General features: G+C 43.2%; 1 protein-coding gene across 1 annotated transcript in view; it reads left to right on the top strand.

Annotated features, from left to right (window-relative positions):
* LOC116943508 (neurobeachin-like) overlaps window positions 1-19,313 on the top strand; it is a 529,072-nt gene that overhangs the window by 312,903 nt on the left and 196,856 nt on the right. Inside the window, exon 13 of the mRNA XM_076067757.1 lies at window positions 16,557-16,725. Within this exon, the coding sequence (XP_075923872.1) occupies window positions 16,557-16,725 (169 nt within the window). The remainder of the gene's footprint in view (window positions 1-16,556; window positions 16,726-19,313) is intronic.

Genomic DNA, 19,313 nt, shown 5'->3' with positions numbered 1-19,313 from the left:
AGATGGAAAACACTGGGTTATCCTCTTCTGTTATCAAAGAATCTCAAAAGGTACTCAGGCAAGGTCCTTGCATAACATCTCCTGCAATCCGGAGCACCTTGTAGTGCTGCCATTGTTGGTCGGTGGGATAATTTTGGAAAGGAATCAGATTATCTTTGAATCAGATATTCTTAGTGTTGTGGGTTACCGATCAATCAAGGTTACTGTTGACCGCTTAGCCAAAGTAATCTGATTACTTGTGTCATTATTGTCTTCATATTATCATATTTAGAAGTACTGGACTCAGAATAACCGGAATTATACTACGATCACATTCTTTGGCATTACTTATATGGCTTCAGCTCCTGCTTATTTTCTCATTTTGTTTCCAGAATGTAGCACTGAATAGCAATCTCGATACAAATGGTCACTCCAAGTGTGAATTCTGTCTAAACTCATTTTTTGTTTATGATGGGATGCTGCTTTGGCGTAACGATTAGCATGCAGGACTTTCAATTTAGAGCTCACCGTTACAATCTCTTGGCACGGCAGTTAAAACAATGTGCAAGTTAATTAATTCCCCCCCACTTTTGTCCACCCAGAAGTATAAAAATGGGGGGGGGGGCACCGCAGTTCGTCGATCAGCAGGTGACATGATGGAGTATAGTGTTGATAACTCTCACTTCATCCAATACATCTGGCTACCATGGAAAAGAAGGCCCAAAATGCCCTCGAGGGTGGGCAGTGGTTCTTCTTAACCTGGGGCGCACGCAAGCCTTGAGATTCCAGATGCCCATTCTGGGGGTGAGAGACATGGCCAGATTTTTGTTAGAAGTGGTTCTTCTTCACCTGGGGCGCACGCAAGCCTTGAGGTTCCAGATGCCCATTCTGGGGGTGAGAGACATGGCCAGATTTTTGTTAGAAGTGGTTCTTCTTCACCTGGTGCGCACACAAGCCTTGAGGTTCCAGATGCCCGTTCTGGGGGTGAGAGACATCGCCAGATTTTTGTTAGAAGTGGTTCTTCTTCACCTGGGGTGCACGCAAGCCTTGAGGTTCCAGATGCCCATTCTGGGGGTGAGAGACATCGCCAGATTTTTGTTAGAAGTGGTTCTTCTTCACCTGGGGCGCACACAAACCTTGAGGTTCCAGATGCCCGTTCTGGGGGTGAGAGACATGGCCAGATTTTTGTTAGAAGTGGTTCTTCTTCACCTGGGGCGCACGCAAGCCTTGAGGTTCCAGATGCCCGTTCTGGGGGTGAGAGACATGGCCAGATTTTTGTTAGAAGTGGTTCTTCTTCACCTGGGGCGCACGCAAGCCTTGAGGTTCCAGATGCCCGTTCTGGGGGAGAGAGACATGGCCAGATTTTTGTTAGAAGTGGTTCTTCTTCACCTGGGGCCCACGCAAGCCTTGAGGTTCCAGATGCCCGTTCTGGGGGTGAGAGACATGGCCAGATTTTTGTTAGAAGTGGTTCTTCTTCACCTGGGGCGCATGCAAGCCTTGGGGTTCCAGATGCCCTTTCTGGGGGTGAGTGACATGGCCAGATTTTTTTAGAAGGTAATCATCTAAACGCAATTTAAGCACGGGCACGTAAGTGCAACTACTCTGTTTCATCAAACCTATGTATTTATTAACATTATACATTTTTTTAAGGCGGCAGTAATAGTTAAGGACCACCGCTCTCGGGGGTTCCCCAGTGGAGTTTTCGAGTGCAGGCTCTTCTGCCAGCAGGGGCAAGAGCCAGCAATGTTGGAGTTTGTACCTCTACCTCATACAGCGGCACTGACCTCACCACCTCCGATTGGCACGGTTGGCTACGTACGGTGTGAAAGAAGTTCAACATACATAGCACCTTAACCTTTATTATGAATACATAGCACCACATGCCAGCTTTCCTTTATTTAACCTCAGATTTTATGAGACTATCAAGATAAAGATTATTTAAAATCCTCCCCATGTAGATGTCCTAGTAATCGCTTGTAATGCACTGTTGCAGGGATGTTGATTTTATTTTATCTTTTCATTTATTTTTTTGCAAGGAAACGTATGGCTTGTGACTTTTTTCCCCCCCTTGAAATGCATTTAAATCATGCATACAATCTAAAAGGCAAGGGATGGAATATTTCAATTGCTAATTTAACATTAATGATTTGCCCCCTTTGAGAGTAGTCGCTGTCTAATGGGGAGTAATCATAAAATTATCATGAATAGCAAAAGGTCAGCGAGTCATCGGGCTCTTACTGCTGAGAGCTGCACATGTCCCCATGCGTGCACCCTTTCACCTGAGTGTGGAACAATGAATTCCAGTGGCCACGAATTAAGTTAAATTCACTGAGTTTTAAGCGGACAACTAGCGACCGTCTGCCATGGTGTAAGTAATCAGGCCAACAACGCCTCAGGTAATCTCTGTTCTGTAGTCGTTGCCGTCATTGCAATGTGGTGGTGTGAGCCTTTTATTATTAGCTGTACTGATCAGTGGTCAATTGGCCTCTGAACCTGTCCAGTTATTGCCCTAGGTCGACCCAGCCTTCAATGAGTACCTGGGTTTGCGTATAAACAATGGCCGTGGGTGTAACTAAAAACTAGGCGATTCCCACGGTTCCTAGCCTGGAATTGTGATTAGATTATTTCAATAGAATACGATTCCTCGTGGGATTGTGGGAATGGTGGACTCGTGGAATCATGGAGTAGCTGGGCCGTGTGGAGCCTGGCGTGATGTTCGGGCAAGGAGGGAGAGGGCCCATGGAGAAGTGCCATTGAAATGAGTGATGATTGAACTGGATGATCTCTAGGCTAGCTCTCAGATAATCCCTATTCATTTAATTAAAGACGCAGGAATCGCCATTGAAAACAATGGGGATTCTACGAAGCCATTCCGAGCCTTTCAAAGAATCCCATTCATTTAGAATTGATCGACATGCTATATGAAATGAGAATGCACAGGCATAATGATACCTGGTTGAGTCATCTAGAGTTGAACTGTATTTAGATCTGATTCTAGTTTGAATTGCCCAGCACTAGTGCTGACGACACCATCACCTCGCGTCCCAAACCAACCTTATTAGGTGCTTGCCAACAGCCCTTGCTCATTGACCTTTAACATGGGAGTACAAATCCTTTGTTGTGCATAAAGTGAAGTTAGATGGGCGTTAATGAATGTTGCACTTCTCTAAGATTCCAGCACTATCGATCTAATTTCTGGACACGTATTGCACCAAATACGTTTTTCGATATCAACCTGATCTGGGATTCCCCTAGGTCAACCCAGCCTATATTGGGTCCAGTATGACCGCAGCCTGTGGTGAAAAAGACAGCCAGGCGTGGTGCTGACCACACTGACCCCTCATGTGCTGAGCTTGCCCTAATAGGAATTTTCCACCAGCACTTTCCCCCATAGCTTATACTGATAAATGACAGCACTATGTATTTCTGTGTGAGCGTGAGGCGAAAAGGAGTATGCATTATATGCAATTGTCATGTTGACCTGAATTTCCATGGAAAATGTCACATTAAAAAGTCACCTGTGTATGCCCACCACCATGCCACCTGTGAAAAATATTAATTGGTTGATGTCATCACACCATAAATGATGGCTTTGCAGGTTTTAGCACTTGCATTAGAAATGTTGACAAGGCTGCCATTTCAAAAGGCCAAAATAATGAGGCTCATAAAGCAACATTGAATACCACATTCATTACTACTCGAAGGCTTAAATACAAATATTAACATTAATTTCAGACACTTTGTATGTTAAACTTCCTTCACACCATACGGAGCCCACCGTGCTCATCCATTAAGATCTGTCAAGATCAATGCCAGCTTAAGGTGGAACTGGATTTAAAAGGCATATGTTAGCTTTTTGAAAGTGTTGAATGGGTACATTGTAGTTTTTATTATCATGATACAATTTGTTTGCACAGGAAATCCTGAGTATCAAATTGTCACGGTTTAATCACATTTGTGTAATTTGCAGCTAATTTTTCAGCATTGGGATGTTTGGCCAATACCATTTACACTGCATGGTTTCTTCGATAATGGGAGGAAACCAGCGAATTGAAACCCATTGCATAACAAGGGGAGAACATGCAAAGGCCACGCAGAAAGGTGTCTGAGTCAGGAATTGAACCTAGGCCTTTCTTGCTGTGTCGCTGCTGTGCCACCCTGCTGCCCTTAGTCATGTTGATGGTCCACGTTGTGGTGGTGTAGTGGATTGGTACCCTTTGATTTCCCAACCCATTGTACGCGTATGCATCCATATCCATTTGAGTTAAACTGCTCCATACCAGAAGCAATTTACCGCAAACTTTAGTCTAACACATTTTACGTAACAATTGGTACACGTAATACTAGTCCTTGAATTATTGGACACTTTCCACCTGTCTGAGTGCGATAACGTCACTTTAAAATTACAATATATTTTTCCTGGTTGTAAAACTTTACAAAGGTAATTTTAGATTTAAAGCTTTCGTGACTGCAAAGGATCCATACTCTTTGGTTCTATTCGGTAAAGTCACGTAGGTAAAAAATAAAACAACAAAAATCACGACGTTTCGGCCACAACACAAGTAGCCTTCTTCAGGTGAAGGAACAGAACTGTTGGGACGACAGAGCTTCAATGAACGCTGCTAAGATTCGTGGCGTCTTTTTAAGCTGGGTGAGAGAAGTGAGGCACCTTGACAAAGGAGTTTACATATCAAACAGGAGAATTTAGCATTGAAATAGCTGAGGGATTAGCTTGTGACTGGTCACAGAAATAGCTATGTTAAAGTCAAAGTTTACACATCCACAGAGGCACCTAGTACACGGACGCCAAAGAGGCTGCACTACCCAACTATCATACAATAAACCGATGTGAAAAAAACTAAGTCTAAATTACAGCAATGTAATAAATGTACTCAATATATTCTTCAATAAGCTGAGCTATTAACAGCAACTTAAATACAGTGACTTCTCTACTTACGAACGAGTTACAGTGAGGGAAAAAAGTGTTTGATCCCCTGCTGATTTTGTATGTTTGCCCACTGACGAAGAAATGATCAGTCTATAATTTTAATGGTAGGTTTATTTGAACAGTGAGAGACAGAATAACAACAACAAAATCCAGAAAAACGCATGCCAAAAATGTTATAAATTGATTTGCATTTTAATGAGGGAAATAAGTATTTGACCCCTCTGCAAAACATGACTTAGTACTTGGTGGCAAAACCCTTGTTGGCAATCACAGAGGTCAGACGTTTCTTGTAGTTGGCCACCAGGTTTGCACACATCACAGGAGGGATTTTGTCCCACTCCTCTTTGCAGATCTTCCCCAAGTCATTAAGGTTTCGAGGCTGACGTTTGGCAACTCGAACCTTCAGCTCCCTCCACAGATTTTCTATGGGATTAAGGTCTGGAGACTGGCTAGGCCACTCCAGGACCTTAATGTACTTCTTCTTGAGCCACTCCTTTGTTGACTTGGCCGTGTGTTTTGGGTCATTGTCATGCTGGAATACCCATCCACGACCCATTTCAATGTCCTGGCTGAGGGAAGGTGGTTCTCACCCAGGATTTGACGGTATATGGCCCTGTCCATCGTCCCTTTGATGCGGTGAAGTTGTCCTGTCCCCTTAGCAGAAAAACACCCCCAAAGCATAATGTTTCCACCTCCATGTTTGACGGTGGGGATAGTGTTCTTGGGGTCATAGGCAGCATTCCTCCTCCTCCAAACATGGCGAGTTGAGTTTTGGTCTCATCTGACCACAACACTGTCACCCAGTTGTCCTTTGAATCATTCAGATGTTCATTGGCAAACTTCAGACGGGCATGTATATGTGCTTTCTTGAGCACGGTGACCTTGCGGGCGCTGCAGGATTTCAGTCCTTCACGCCGTAGTGTGTTACCAATTGTTTTCTTGGTGACTATGGTCCCAGCTGCCTTGAGATCATTGACAAGATCCTCCCGTGTAGTTCTGGGCTGATTCCTCACCGTTCTCATGATCATTGCAACTCCACGAGGTGAGATCTGGCATGGAGCCCCAGGCCGAGGGAGATTGACAGTTCTTTTGTGTTTCTTCCATTTGCGAATAATCGCACAAACTGTTGTTACCTTCTCACCAAGCTGCTTGGCAATGGTCTTGTAGCCCATTCCAGCCTTGTGTAGGTCTACAATCTTGTCCCTGACATCCTTGGAGAGCTCTTTGGTCTTGGCCATGGTGGAGAGTTTGGAATCTGATTGATTGATTTATTCTGTGGACAGGTATCTTTTATACAGGCAACAAGCTGAGATTAGGAGCACTCCCGTTAAGAGTATGCTCCTAATCTCAGCTCGTTACCTGTATAAAAGAAACCTGGGAGCCAGAAATCTTTCTGATTGAGAGGGGGTCAAATACTTGTTTCCCTCATTAAACTGCAAATCAATTTATAACATTTTTGACATGCGTTTTTCTCGATTTTTGTTGTTGTTATTCTGTCTCTCACTGTTCAAATAAACCTACCATTAAAATTATAGACTGATCATTTCTTTGTCAGTGGGGAAACGTACAAAATCAGCAGGGGATCAAATAGTTTTTTTCCCTCACTATAGGTTCCAGAGGTCTATTCGTAAGTCGATTTGTTTCTAAGTCCAACTTTACTCCTGTCGATTCCAAACGTGTTGTACGGCATGTACACTAAACACGGGGAATGGCTTTACTAGTTGTATAATCTCCTGCAGATGTAGATGCCACTGGTTCTTCACGTTCTGCAGGTGTAGATGCTGCCACCGCCATCTATTGCGCGGCAGTTGAACTTACGACTCTCTGTCCAAACAGGCAACTGGACATACGTACAGGTTTGTTCGTATCTCTGAAAGTTTGTAAGTTGAATGCGCTTAAATAGACGAGTCCCTGTATTTTAATTAAGACTGTCCTGCTCCGTATACACAATTTTGTTCCGGATAATGAAATGCGCCAATATAGAGCGTTTCTTTGATTTGTTTTATTAATCAGCCCAGTTATTGACGGTTGATAGTTTAAATAATGTGCACCTAAAATTATTTTGAAATACAAATCATTGGAGCACAGAAAATGAAGAAGCAGTACTGTGGAAGGTTCTAAAAGTTTCAAGGGTCATAAGATTATCTTTGAAAACCCCGTGATTTGTGAGTAACATGGTCAAACCACAGCACCGACCCAACAGATGGTTTAAATGATGGAAAAAATGTGCAGAGTCCACAGGCTAACATACTGTGCACTTGCAATTACAATTATCCCAATAGATTAGCAAAGATGATTATGGTTCAGTATTTAAGATAAATGCCAAAGATGTCGACTTAAAACTAAGTAGCTTCGGTCTTTTCAAAATTACCTCGAGAATATGGGAATTTATTTGCACTTTAAATACTGCTGGATTAGTTTTGGATAAGCAACTAAACTTAATCACTATTAATTAAAATAATGAAGTCACTGATGATTGATTGGGAGGAAAATAGTGAAGGTCAATATGACATTATTTCCACATTGCAGATGCAACTTTTGCCATTGGGGAAAAAAATTACTGAAAAAACAAAACTCAATATTGCAATTTTGCATTCATGCATACAAATGACCATGTGAGCGTCCATCCTGCTTCACCACGGCATTCATCACGAAAAATGGGAGAGTGCACAAACAAATGGATCTTTACACCACCGCGCATGCTTGGCCGTTTGGTTTCTGTTCCACTAGAGTATCGTCCCTTTACAAACTTGGAACCGATAAACCACCGAGGACTGGAACGGCTGCAGAAGAACACAAGTATAAGTTATGACACGTTTGTCTTCTCCAGCAAAGCGAGCTTTGCAGAACGTTGCCACGCAGCCGGTGGATTTGGCAATGCGGGAATATGTAAAAGTATGGACCTTGCGCACTCAATTATTTTGGGTCTCCTTATAAATACAAAGTAATTTGATAGATTGACAAAGAATCGTTATTTAACTGCCCATGAAGACACGTATCTTGTAAGGTGACCTCGTACCAGTGGTGGCCGGTGGGTTTTTATATTAGTGGGTCACATAAACCCTCAGGGGTGGGGGGGGGTGAGGAAGATGAGGTGGCACTTTATAATCTGTATCGTGAGCAGGTAAGTACATTTTTTTTCATGTTTTACTTTTGCACCGTTGGGGCCAATGAAGAGGGGATTGCCACAGCCTAGGACATAATTATATGCAAATATCAGTTTTAATTTTTTTCTCGAAGCAGCCGTGTGCATTGTGGTGAAAGTACTTGAGTGCCATGAGGAATGCCTCGCCACCCGGTTTGGGGTTGACAGAGGCTACAATTTCTCCGGGATTATAAAATATCTCTTTTGAGACGCCAACAGTGATTTATTGTGGCTTGGTATACTGTGGGAAGGAAATCGACTTGGTGTACACTGATGCGGTCATCCAAGCTTTTCACACATCACTGTCAAGACAATGTTTTTGTCGTTGAAAAGTTTCAAGGATACATTACTGAAATATAAACATTCCTCTCGTGCTGTCAAAGCATCTTAATTGTAAATATAATTTATTATTTAATGTACACTCTACGTAGCTTTTGCCATGATGGAGAAACTGCACCACATCCTAATCCTGATTTTTCTTATCATGCTTTACTCACAAAAAACAAAGATCCCCCATATAGCCTTAACATACTGTTCGGGCAAATTGTGCTAGCGAGCACCTATGAAGGCCGGAATGGTAGATGAGGGGGTAGGTGGCCAGAACCACGCCCGACCGCCTTTGTTTCTTCAGTGGCAATGTTTACACACACCACACCAGGTTCTCATTTGAGGCTGAGTCGACCTAGGGGAGGCCCAGGACCAGTTCAGATAATCGTCACTGGTGTTGGCCGTGAGCCGGAATCATACCTGGGTCGCCAGGTTTGTAGCGCAGCGCGCTAACCACTACACTACCGCTCCACACACACCCACAGGCACACGTTATATTTAACTTTCAATCTGTGTACCTTGAGACTTTTGACAAGACATGTCTCAGTGTGTGTATATGTATCCACTGTCACACAGACATCAATATGTCCGAATGGTTAAAGAGGATTGGATTGAAAATGAGATCTTGTTCTCATACTCAGAGAGCAGCATGGCAGAATCTGGAGGATCAGGAAGGTTAAAGGCTCCTCCTAGCAATCTCGGAGATTGCGTCATTGAATCCTTGACAACCTCTTTAATCAGTTTTAGCTGTAAAATCAATGAAGTTCAGCTGGGTCACGGAGGTCAGGAGCAAAGGTCGCTCTGGGAGAAGCTAGGGTGCAGCATGTAATTGTGAGCAGGCAATTGAAGTCTGTGTAAGGTTTCAGAGTTTTTTTTGTTCCCATGCAGGCCATTCAAGTTTAAAGTTTTTTTTTTTCCAGGTAAAGTCCACTTCACTCTATAGCTTTTTTTTTTAGAACCGACCTGACCACAATTGATTGCTCAACTAAGCGGCTTATCACGTGGAAATTTATATCAGCCAAACACTCTAAACGCACGTTTGGAAATGTGGAGAGAAAAACCGAAGGACCCTGAGAATAATCCATGCGACTACAGGGAGGGAGACACGCAAACGGGGTCGAGATTGAACTCACGAACCTTCTGCATACCAGGCTTAGGAGATAACATCTCGCCACCATGACACCCGAAGTTGATTTAACCAGGTGAGCGTCTGTCATTTGCAAGAACGACTTGGCTCACCGTAATTACCGAAGCAATACCATGACACAAAGCACAAAAATCTTAGCAAAAAACAACCGGACAACATTTTCAGGCAAAATAAATAAATAAATAAACAGTTGCACAAACATTAATACGTGTTGAATTAAATGCATTTCCTTCCATAATATGTTGAGCATTGTTGCTCATGCTTTGTCGGGTAGAGGGCAAGTGTGGTACAAAGTTGCGTGTGAGTGAAGGGATGTCGTACACAAGAGAACACAAATCCTCGTGTGTTATGGTTGCTGTGGTAGTCGAAAGGGGAAAAGTCTCCTGGCATGAGCAATGGGGGCTGCGTGCCCTTTCCATTCGGAGCCTTGAGTCACCGTGCCCAAATTCCACATTCCCGTGGCTGGAGCCTTGCTCTTCAAAGTGCTACCACCATCGACTTTCTACAAAGTAGTTCAGATTTAACCACAATGCCCATATAATAATTTCCTCCTTACCCAAGGCATTATCCAAGGCACAGAAAAAATAAATATCAAAAGGCTCGAACATGGTTAAAGAGCATCACTCTCCTGCACATGAAAAGCAAAACACAACACCACAGAGGCAACACACGAATTAATGTACAATTGTTATTCCTCAACTGAAAAGAGAGAAAACAGAAAAGCAATTGCTATGATTTCCAAATACACCACTGTACAGCTCCCAATATGTTTAAAACCCCATTCTCAAATGCTCACCTTCCCCGGGGGTTCTTGTCCCCAGCGCTGCAGATGTACGGACCCTCCCTGGTTTTATATTAAAAAAAAAACCCACAATGGAGACCCCGCTTGGGGTTCCCACACGAGCTCGAAGCTCCCTGTAGGACATGGCCCAGCTGTCGGCGCGTTTCAGGGATTGACTGGTGGCATGTGCGCCTTTCAATTTGCTGTGAATGTGTCGCATCTTACCATGTCCAGCTAACTACTGCAAATGTCTACCACTGTTGTGCATATCATCGGATAAAGCCTTATGGGGAGCAGTGGTGCGTGTGTGTGTAAGCGGTAAGTGTAACGGTTCGCGATTCATGGCTCCAGTGGAACGTTCTTGTTTTTTTCTCCCTGCAAAAACTAAAATATAACAAACCTGTGCTGTGAAATGTATTGCCAATTTTTGTCCGTGGATTTGATCTGTAAGCCTCATGGTGAGATGAATTCACAGAGCATGCAGGCCTGCAGATAATTAATAAACCAGCTCCATCTGGCCACGTATGACTGAAACTGTAATGTAATGCACTTTCTAATAATAATAATGTGAAAATGTGCCACTGTTTTAACCGAAATTATATAATGCAATATAATTCGCATTTTTCATTATTTGAAAGTATTTAGGGGACACGTATTTATGAGCTGAATAAGAGACATTTTATGGGTGGGAGGGAGGGAGAGGGCATGTCGCAGAGTGACAAGAAGATCGCAATCTGGGATATGGGAAAAGGAAGGCAGTGGACAGAGAGAGATGGTCATTCAGCAAAGATAAAGAGGAAGGTTCTAGTCCTGCGCTTCAACAAGTGCAGGCTGTCCCTGTTTTTGTGTGTTTAGTTTGTTGTCCTTCCCTCGCGCCTCCAATTAGCATGGTTGGCTACGTGTGGTGCGAAACAAGTTCAACATACACAGATACAGACGGCTATGGCCGCAGCAGTAGGGAAAGTGCAACCTCCCATTGAGTGGATGTTGATCAAAGCTTTCGACAGAAACGCCGTTCTTGCGTAAGTAGATGGCAATGGGAGAGGAGAGAGGGAGATGAGGATGGTAGTTTCCCCTATGGAGAGTCAAAGTCAACGCGGTATTATGCTCACATGAACGTGCAAGTGTCCTTGAGCCAGTGATGGAAATTTCGAATTCCCATTCCAGGTTCTGGTTAATCACTTTCTGAAGTGCTTCTCACTTTATCTACCCCAAAGAGATGAACTCCTGAGTGCGACACTCAAATGGATTCAGATTCAGCAGTCATCCAAGTATGAGTCAAGCATTCTAAGCACAGTGCCCTGCCTGTTGCAAGCGTGCAACCAATAACGTAATAGCATTATTAATAATAACCAGTTGATTTACGACTGAAGCCCATTAATGTGTTGAAGGAGCAATGGATCCAAGCAAAGCCAGATTTAATTTGACGCTTCAGAGCACTTTACAGTCCTAGGCCAATGTAGACAGACGTGGTGGATTCGGACATGGAAAGTAAATGCGTCCAAGGTGTCGTGTTTGTGAAGACGCCTTAAATTACCGTACCATCACAATATCCCCCATTAAAATTGTTAATCCGGCTTCATTTCGGATTACACACTGGCGACAGAATGTTATTACATCTGACAAATCCTTTGTGAACCATGGCTCGGTGACTGGACTTAGCAGGGGTAAACAGGGCAATTGTGCCGCTGTGAGGTGTCCCGTGGGTCCTTTTAATATCACGTGGATTAAGGAAATCAAGGTGGCATTAAAGGCTCCTGACGTAATTTGGCCCTGAATCCGCAACCTACTTATCACAGCCGCTTTGTGTGAACCAGGTTTAAGGAATGGGCGTGTCTTTTCTTTGTGGGTGGCTCTGAAAGTCCCTGAGCATTTAATGGTGCAAGGCGTTTTTTTTTCTTCTAAGTTTTTAAGCACGTTTACATGCCCTCTACTTACTTGAAGGCCATTGCGTACTAATGATGTGTTCTATTTAAAATATTGTGCATGGTTTCCTACACTAATATGCGCATTGAAGAAGAAGAAGAACTTGCGATCTAAACGTCGTGACTTGTTTTATTTTAGACCTACGTGACTTTACCGAAAGAACCAAAGAGTAAGAACAGCTATTTATGATTATTCTCATAAACTGAGTTGGATTCCTGGTCACAACTAACATTGGTGGCGAGGGATGATATCTGAACTGCTTCTGGCTTCCCAACAAGTGCTGACTAGCTTGAAGTATGGTGAAACAACCCCCATGACTGACAGGGCATGGTGAGGCCTTCATCTATGTATGCATGTATGTTGACCTGTTTTCACATCACACGTAGCTAACAGTGCTAATTGGAGGTGCGGGGGAAGGACAACAAACTAAACACGAAAATCTATTCCAAAGAAATGAGTTTTAAATTTTGCACTTGATTGACAAAGGACTATTCGTGATTAATCTGACCTATCGGAATCTGGCTGTGTGTTGCACTGGTTAGAGGACTTTTATCACAAACAGTGGTTTGAAAATAATGAAGTTCCAGGTTGGGGTCAACTCAGATTCAATTGCTGGTTAGGAGCAATCATCACTCTGGGGTCAGATTAATGAGAAACACTTCAATAGGCTGCAACAGTATTCACCCTACAGAACACACTGGCTCCCTCACCACGCAAGTGAGGAATTTACAAAACTCTCAATGCCACCGAGAGAAATGAAAACCTCCCCACATGAATTGGAGCTGGTGGCAGACCCTTTGAGATTTCGGATATTTGAATTGGGCAAGAGCTCGGCGAAGTGGAATATGTCTTTAGGCAAAGAGATGCCAGATAGCAGACAGTGCTGTTAAACACTGTCATCAACAGTGTACGACAGTTAATTTCTCTTAGTTCAGATTATGCACTTTTTTGATAGATTAGGTGCAACTGTTTTGTTCTGGTGTTTGGATTAATTCCCCTGTATTCCCCATGAGATGCTATGTCAATTGACTGACAGTTGAATCTGCAAAGGTTGAACATTCGTTCAAGTTCTGGCATTATTTGAAATATCGATTTGGCTACAGAGAGATCTGAACAAGCGCTCTGCAGGCAATATTGGCTTTGGGAAAAACCTGCATTTGGCATTGGGAGACCTCTCAAACTGCACTCAGTGGCAGGTCCTGCAAGAACTTGATTTCAGGACATTGCCTCTCATTGCGATCTGCATTCAAGGCGCGTGAGAGCAAATGAGGCGCAGTGCCTCTAAGGGGAGGCGAGCCATTGATCTCATTGTCGGTGCATGCCTCATTGACTGCTGATGACGCAGGGGGGTGGTGGGCGTTTTGTGGAAGGTTTGGTATGTGGGAATGAAATACAGAGAAAGATTTTCACTTTTCACGGCATGATATGGTTATTGCCCCTTTCAGAACAGTGACAGTGCCTCGGGCCTCTTACTTGCGTGGCGTTGGAAGCTCATTGCACCGCGTTCCCACCTCTCAATTTCACCAATATGATGATTCCGTCGTAAAGTATCATGGACAAATTCCATATGATCATTGGAAGAGTGAACAGAGCCTGCCCTATCGTAGTGCACACACAAAGGATTTCCTCAATGTTCATCTTCTGAGTGTGCAATTTTTACTGTTTCATAAATATTTTCAGGCCACTTAAAGGTGCACCACCTAAGTCTTTATAAGAAGCCTTTGAATGGGATGCAGCAGTGGTTTATTGGTATCTTCTGGAGAACATTATTTGAGACAACCTGATTCACTTATTACCAATGACATTCCAATTATATATTTCTTTGTCTGAAAATATATCCTAATAAGTAGTGGTGTTTTTGTACTGGTCAGATTCTCATTTTATCTGGTCAACGTAGCTAAAGGCAAGTGCAAGTCTACCACTTCAGGGTAATTCTTCAATCTTGCTAAACGTCCAATGGCAACGTGAATATTACCATTCGGATTCAAATTAATATTCAAGCAGCTGGTCCGGACTCTCGATAGTTCCTGCTTGGAGGTGTTGGGACGTTGTGGTGAAATAATTCATTCATAATGCAGGTTGGGAATTGACCTGATGTCCCCTCTGTTAAAGTGTAGGCAGATTATGGTAAAGAAAAGGAGATTTGGGACTCATTCCTGATGTTAGCTTCCTTAGAGTCATAATTGAATGATTGTTGTTGGAAATGGCTATAAATGTAATGTCTAATGATGATTACAGCATCAATGGTGGTAATAATTATAATGCCTTGGGTAATATCATGACGACAGGTCAGTAAATTGGAGCATGACCGAATATCACTCAACAGTCTCAGCTACTAAATAAACTCTTCCACTGTTGAGATCAAACAATCCTCCAAATAACATACTTGAACCAATTAATTAAAGACATTTAACAACAAAATGAATGATTTGCATTGCCGGTAATGGTTTTGATTGTTATGCAGATGGCAGCTGTTGTTTTTGTTGGCTATGTAGTCGAGAGTGATTATGCAAAAGTGGTATCGGTGGTGTTATTGATTATTGATGATGACCACGGTGGTTATTACTTCTATGGGATGTCATCCCAATGACAATGGCTATGTCCATGAAAGAAAATGAACACAGAGCTTCTGTACTCTAGTGTGTACTTCATGTCGAAATGCCAGTGTGTCTCCCTGCTCAAATGACCGATGGGGCAGTGTTCAGCACTTTTGATGTGGAATTCCACATTCGTTTAGCTAGGGCTAGCATATTCATACAATACAGTGCAATCTGTTGATTTTGAGTTGTGTTTTTTGCAATTAAAACTATAACTATTTTATTTACCAGGTAAAGCGCACTGAGCCATTAGCCTCTTTTTCAGACGCCACCTGGCCACAAATGATGTCTCAACAAAGTGGCTTGTCATGTGTAAATTTATAGCAGCCAAATGATCTAAACTCACGTTTCTAAATGTGGAGGGAAAAACCGGAAGACCCGGAGAAAACTCCACCCGACCATGGGGAGGACATGCAAACACCCAATACATAGGCTTCGGGGTCAGGATCGAATCCATGACGTCCTGCATACCAGGCAAGGGAGATAACATCTCTACACCGCAACGCCCCAATTATGTCATGTGTGTGGCTGGATGTGCTTTATGTGGATAATTAGAAAAGGTGAGAGTCTTAGTTCTTCTAACATCTTGACTTAAATATTTCGTGACTGCAAGACCCAAAGAATATTCTTCTAACATGTTTTTTTTTATGGAAAACCATAGTACTGCTCTAAAATATATTAAAGTGAGAAAATCTGAAATATTTAGAATGAGGTTAAAATAATAATAATAATTCAGGCATTATTGCAGGCAACAATTACTGCTATAAGTACGTTTTATTAAAATTGTAATTGTCACATTTTTCATTTTATAGCTTTTAAACTTAAAAAATGTTTCCGTATGAATTCGTTTCCATTATTTATAGTTTTTACTCTTAATCTTTTGCTCAGGTTATGGTTTAGTCTTGTGCAGGAGGATACCTCCTGCTATTTTGCCAGTTACCTTATTTTGCGCCTTTTTCCTTCGATACTTCCACGAAGGTTGATGTTGTGTGCGTGCAACACGATGGATGTTAATGAGCTAGCAACGGAAGCCAAAATAATAATTAAGTGGCTGGTCTCATGCACCATCTCATGCCAGCTACCTCCTGCTTTTACATAAGAGTGACTGGCTCCATGAGTAATGCGAGTATTTATTTATTTACAAATTAACATGTGTTTAAAGGTCAATTGTATTTACATGCGTTTGGTAGTTAAGGCGGGAGGGGGAGGACTTTCGCGATTTTAACAGTATGCCCTCTGTTTGCAGAGCCTCTTCAAATACAGATAAATGTTTCTACGCATGTACAGGGTGCTTCAAAGAAATGTTAACACTTCAGAGACTTTGCAACAATGCCACAAGCAATGTGCTGCTGCCTCCGGGCTCTGGAGACCACTGGGAGAAGATTCCAGGCCACGTGTTGACAATGATGGCGAACAAGTGGGAGACTCTAACTTTTTGAAGCTATTATAACATACGTTTGTTATCATGTTACAGTGTATATTATCCGTTCTTTTTTTCATTAAAAACAATAGTCCCTTGTCCGTGTTAACGTCTTTTTGAAGCACCCTTTTATATATGTAATTACAGCGCGGGGTGAATCGAAACGACTCCGAGTGATGCATAGCTCCGCTAAGCTCCAAAAATGCAGGTAGCATCTAGACACGCACGTTCCTTCGTCTCTACGCAGCAGGGCGGCACGGTGAAGTTGCTCTGTTTTGCCTCACAGGTGCAGCTGTCCCTGTACACGTACCTGTCAACGGAGTTCATCGGCACGGCCACCATCTACAGTACCATCCGCCGAGTGAGCACCGTGCTGCAGCTCATGCACACCCTCAAGTACTACTACTGGGTGGTCAACCCCACCGACCGCAGTGGCATCCAGCCCAAGGGCCTAGGTAGGGAGAAACGCGAGCCTGCACGAACACGTGCGCGCGCACATGCGTACGCACGAACACGCGGGCACACGCACATGCACATGCACACACACACACAAAGATCCCCCGTGTAGCCTTAACAGACTGTAGGGGCAAGTCCTGTTAGCGAGGCCGGAACGGCACACGAAGGGGTGGGTGGCCAGCACCACGCCCGGCCGCCTTTGTCTCCCCGTTGACGATGGTTGCACACCGCACCAGGTACTCATTCGAGGTTGAGTCGACCTAGGGGAGGCCCAGGGCCAGTTCAGATAATTGTCACAATGGTGTTGGCCGTGAGCAGGAATCGAACCTGGGTCGCCAGGTTCATAGCGCAGCGCGTTAACCGCTACACTACCGCTCCCTACACGCACATGGACACGTGCCCGGGATGTGTTCTCGATTTTTGCATCCTCAGCACATGCACACGCATACAGGCACACACGTCTACCCGTGAGTCATGCAAACAAAGTCAACATTCAGGTCAAAGTGTCCCTTTCACGCTCTCACTTTTCTCTTTCAGGAATGATACATCAAGTTGGTAAAGAGTTAAATTGTACGGAGATGTATTATTTTATACAGAGTGTTGTTTTATTGCACAGCCACGTTTTTTCCTTATTTCCCCATTATTGATATTGCTCATGATGAGGGATTGCGCGATACATAGGGGATTGGAATCACGATCAGAAGATTATGATTTCATTTTGCGGCGTGGGTTTGCTTCAACCAATCTCCCCCCCGGATGGCAGGTTCGCGCAGTGGTATCTCTTGTGCCTCGCAGTTCAGACATTCGTCACTCATGTTGCCTGCGAGTGGGAATTCAACTTGAGTCGATGTGTTCATAGCATAGTGCGCTCACGTTCCCCATCCCTGAAGGTGCGGCCAGTGTCCAACAAGCATCTGGCCTAATGGTTTTGAGCTCTTGCATCATGGTGTACACATTAATATTCCAAGTATATGCCATGTTAAGATATTTATTTTCAGTTCAAACGAGCGGGTTGATTATTGTGTCATCGCGCCTCCAAAATGCAATTTGATAAAAAAAAAATTTGTCTTAAAATTTGTATTAATATTTATGGTGCACCAAATGAATGTGCCCGTCGTCACATTGATACTGTTCATGATGAATACAAAAACAAATTGCAACCTCAACAGAAATGGCAATTTCTTTTTGGCACCGGAGGGGATTTGCCGGTAAGCACACTGAGCACGATGGGACTTTACAGAGACGGGTATTTAAATTGCGATCTGCATTCACTCACTGTGCCATCAGGTGTGAACAAAACATTCCAAAAACGCAGCTCCTACTATGCACACGTCATTCGTTTCCATTGCCAACTTTATGATTTGCTTCATTTGCTCTGGCAAGATATTAACTTCCTTGCCTGGTTTAATTCCGACCCTGACGCCTGTATATTTGGAGTTTGCATGTCATGTTCTCCCTGTGGTCACGTGGATTTTCTCTGGGTCCTCCGGTTTTCCCCTCCACATTTAGAAACATGCTTTTGTAGTATTTGGCTGCTATACATTTCCACATGATAAGCCACATTGTCGATCGATCAATTTGTGGCCAGGCCGCTTCTGAAAAAGAGGTGTATAGCTCAGTGGCCCTTACCTGGTAAAATTTTTAAAAAATGTAAAACAAATAACAGTAAATATTCTTAGGTAAAAATACAAGTTGTGGCCGTGTATTTTTCTGCTCATGCCACTGCTAGTGCAAGGGCCTCCGCTCCGCAGGGCCACTCTGACTGTAGTCAATCGTGATGTTTTATCCACTGCTAGATTAAGGCCTCCCTGCGCCATCAACATCCCGCACGGTCCTGCGATACCAAAATCCATCTTGCTACTAAGCTGCTCTCTTGTCAGTCAATTCCATGGTCGCCATCCCTCTCTCTCGGCTGTGTTCCCTCTTTAGGCTGTCATTCCATAACCAGACTTTTCCACCTGCTACCAACAATACATCTCGCCCAAGTCCACGAGTTTTCCTGAACAGTCGTGATCTTAATTTTAATCTAGATTTGAAGCTTTCGTGACTGCAGGAATCCATACTGTTTGGTTCTTTCGGTAAAGTCACGTAGGTATAAAATACAATAAAAAAATAAATCCCGACGTTTCGGGTGCAACACAAGCGTCCGTCTTGTGAGTTATTTTTTAATTTTATTTTATACCTACGTGACTTTACCGAAAGATCTTAATTTTAATTTGTACTTCGAGTCACGTGTACCCACTCATCTCTATCAGTGTAAATGCCAGCATGCACATCTCCACGCGTCTTTCCATACTCTTCAGCTTTAATTCTACATTCTTTATAGAATGTCATGTTTTTCATCGATATGTCATGGTAGGTTACATGAACTGCATTTATACTGGTTGGTAAGTTGTTTTGCATCATCAAATTTAATTTTAGAAAAGCACTCAAACCTGCTCTTGCTGTTCTCTTTATTTCATAATTCTGTGATACCCCATGGGTACTATTCGCTGTTAGGACCAAAATAACGAGAACTGCACATCCCTTTAATGTAGGAGGGAAGTATGAAATGCAGATTTTTCTCTGCTCAATTGACTCATGGGCC

The sequence above is a fragment of the Petromyzon marinus genome, chromosome 18 (genome assembly GCF_048934315.1).
Source record: "Petromyzon marinus isolate PM22_M1 ecotype Great Lakes invasive population chromosome 18, UKy_Petmar_22M1.pri1.0, whole genome shotgun sequence".
Classification (NCBI taxonomy): Eukaryota; Metazoa; Chordata; class Hyperoartia; order Petromyzontiformes; family Petromyzontidae; genus Petromyzon; species Petromyzon marinus.
Note: the sequence above shows the minus strand (reverse complement) of the source record. Positions and strands in the feature narration are given on the sequence as shown.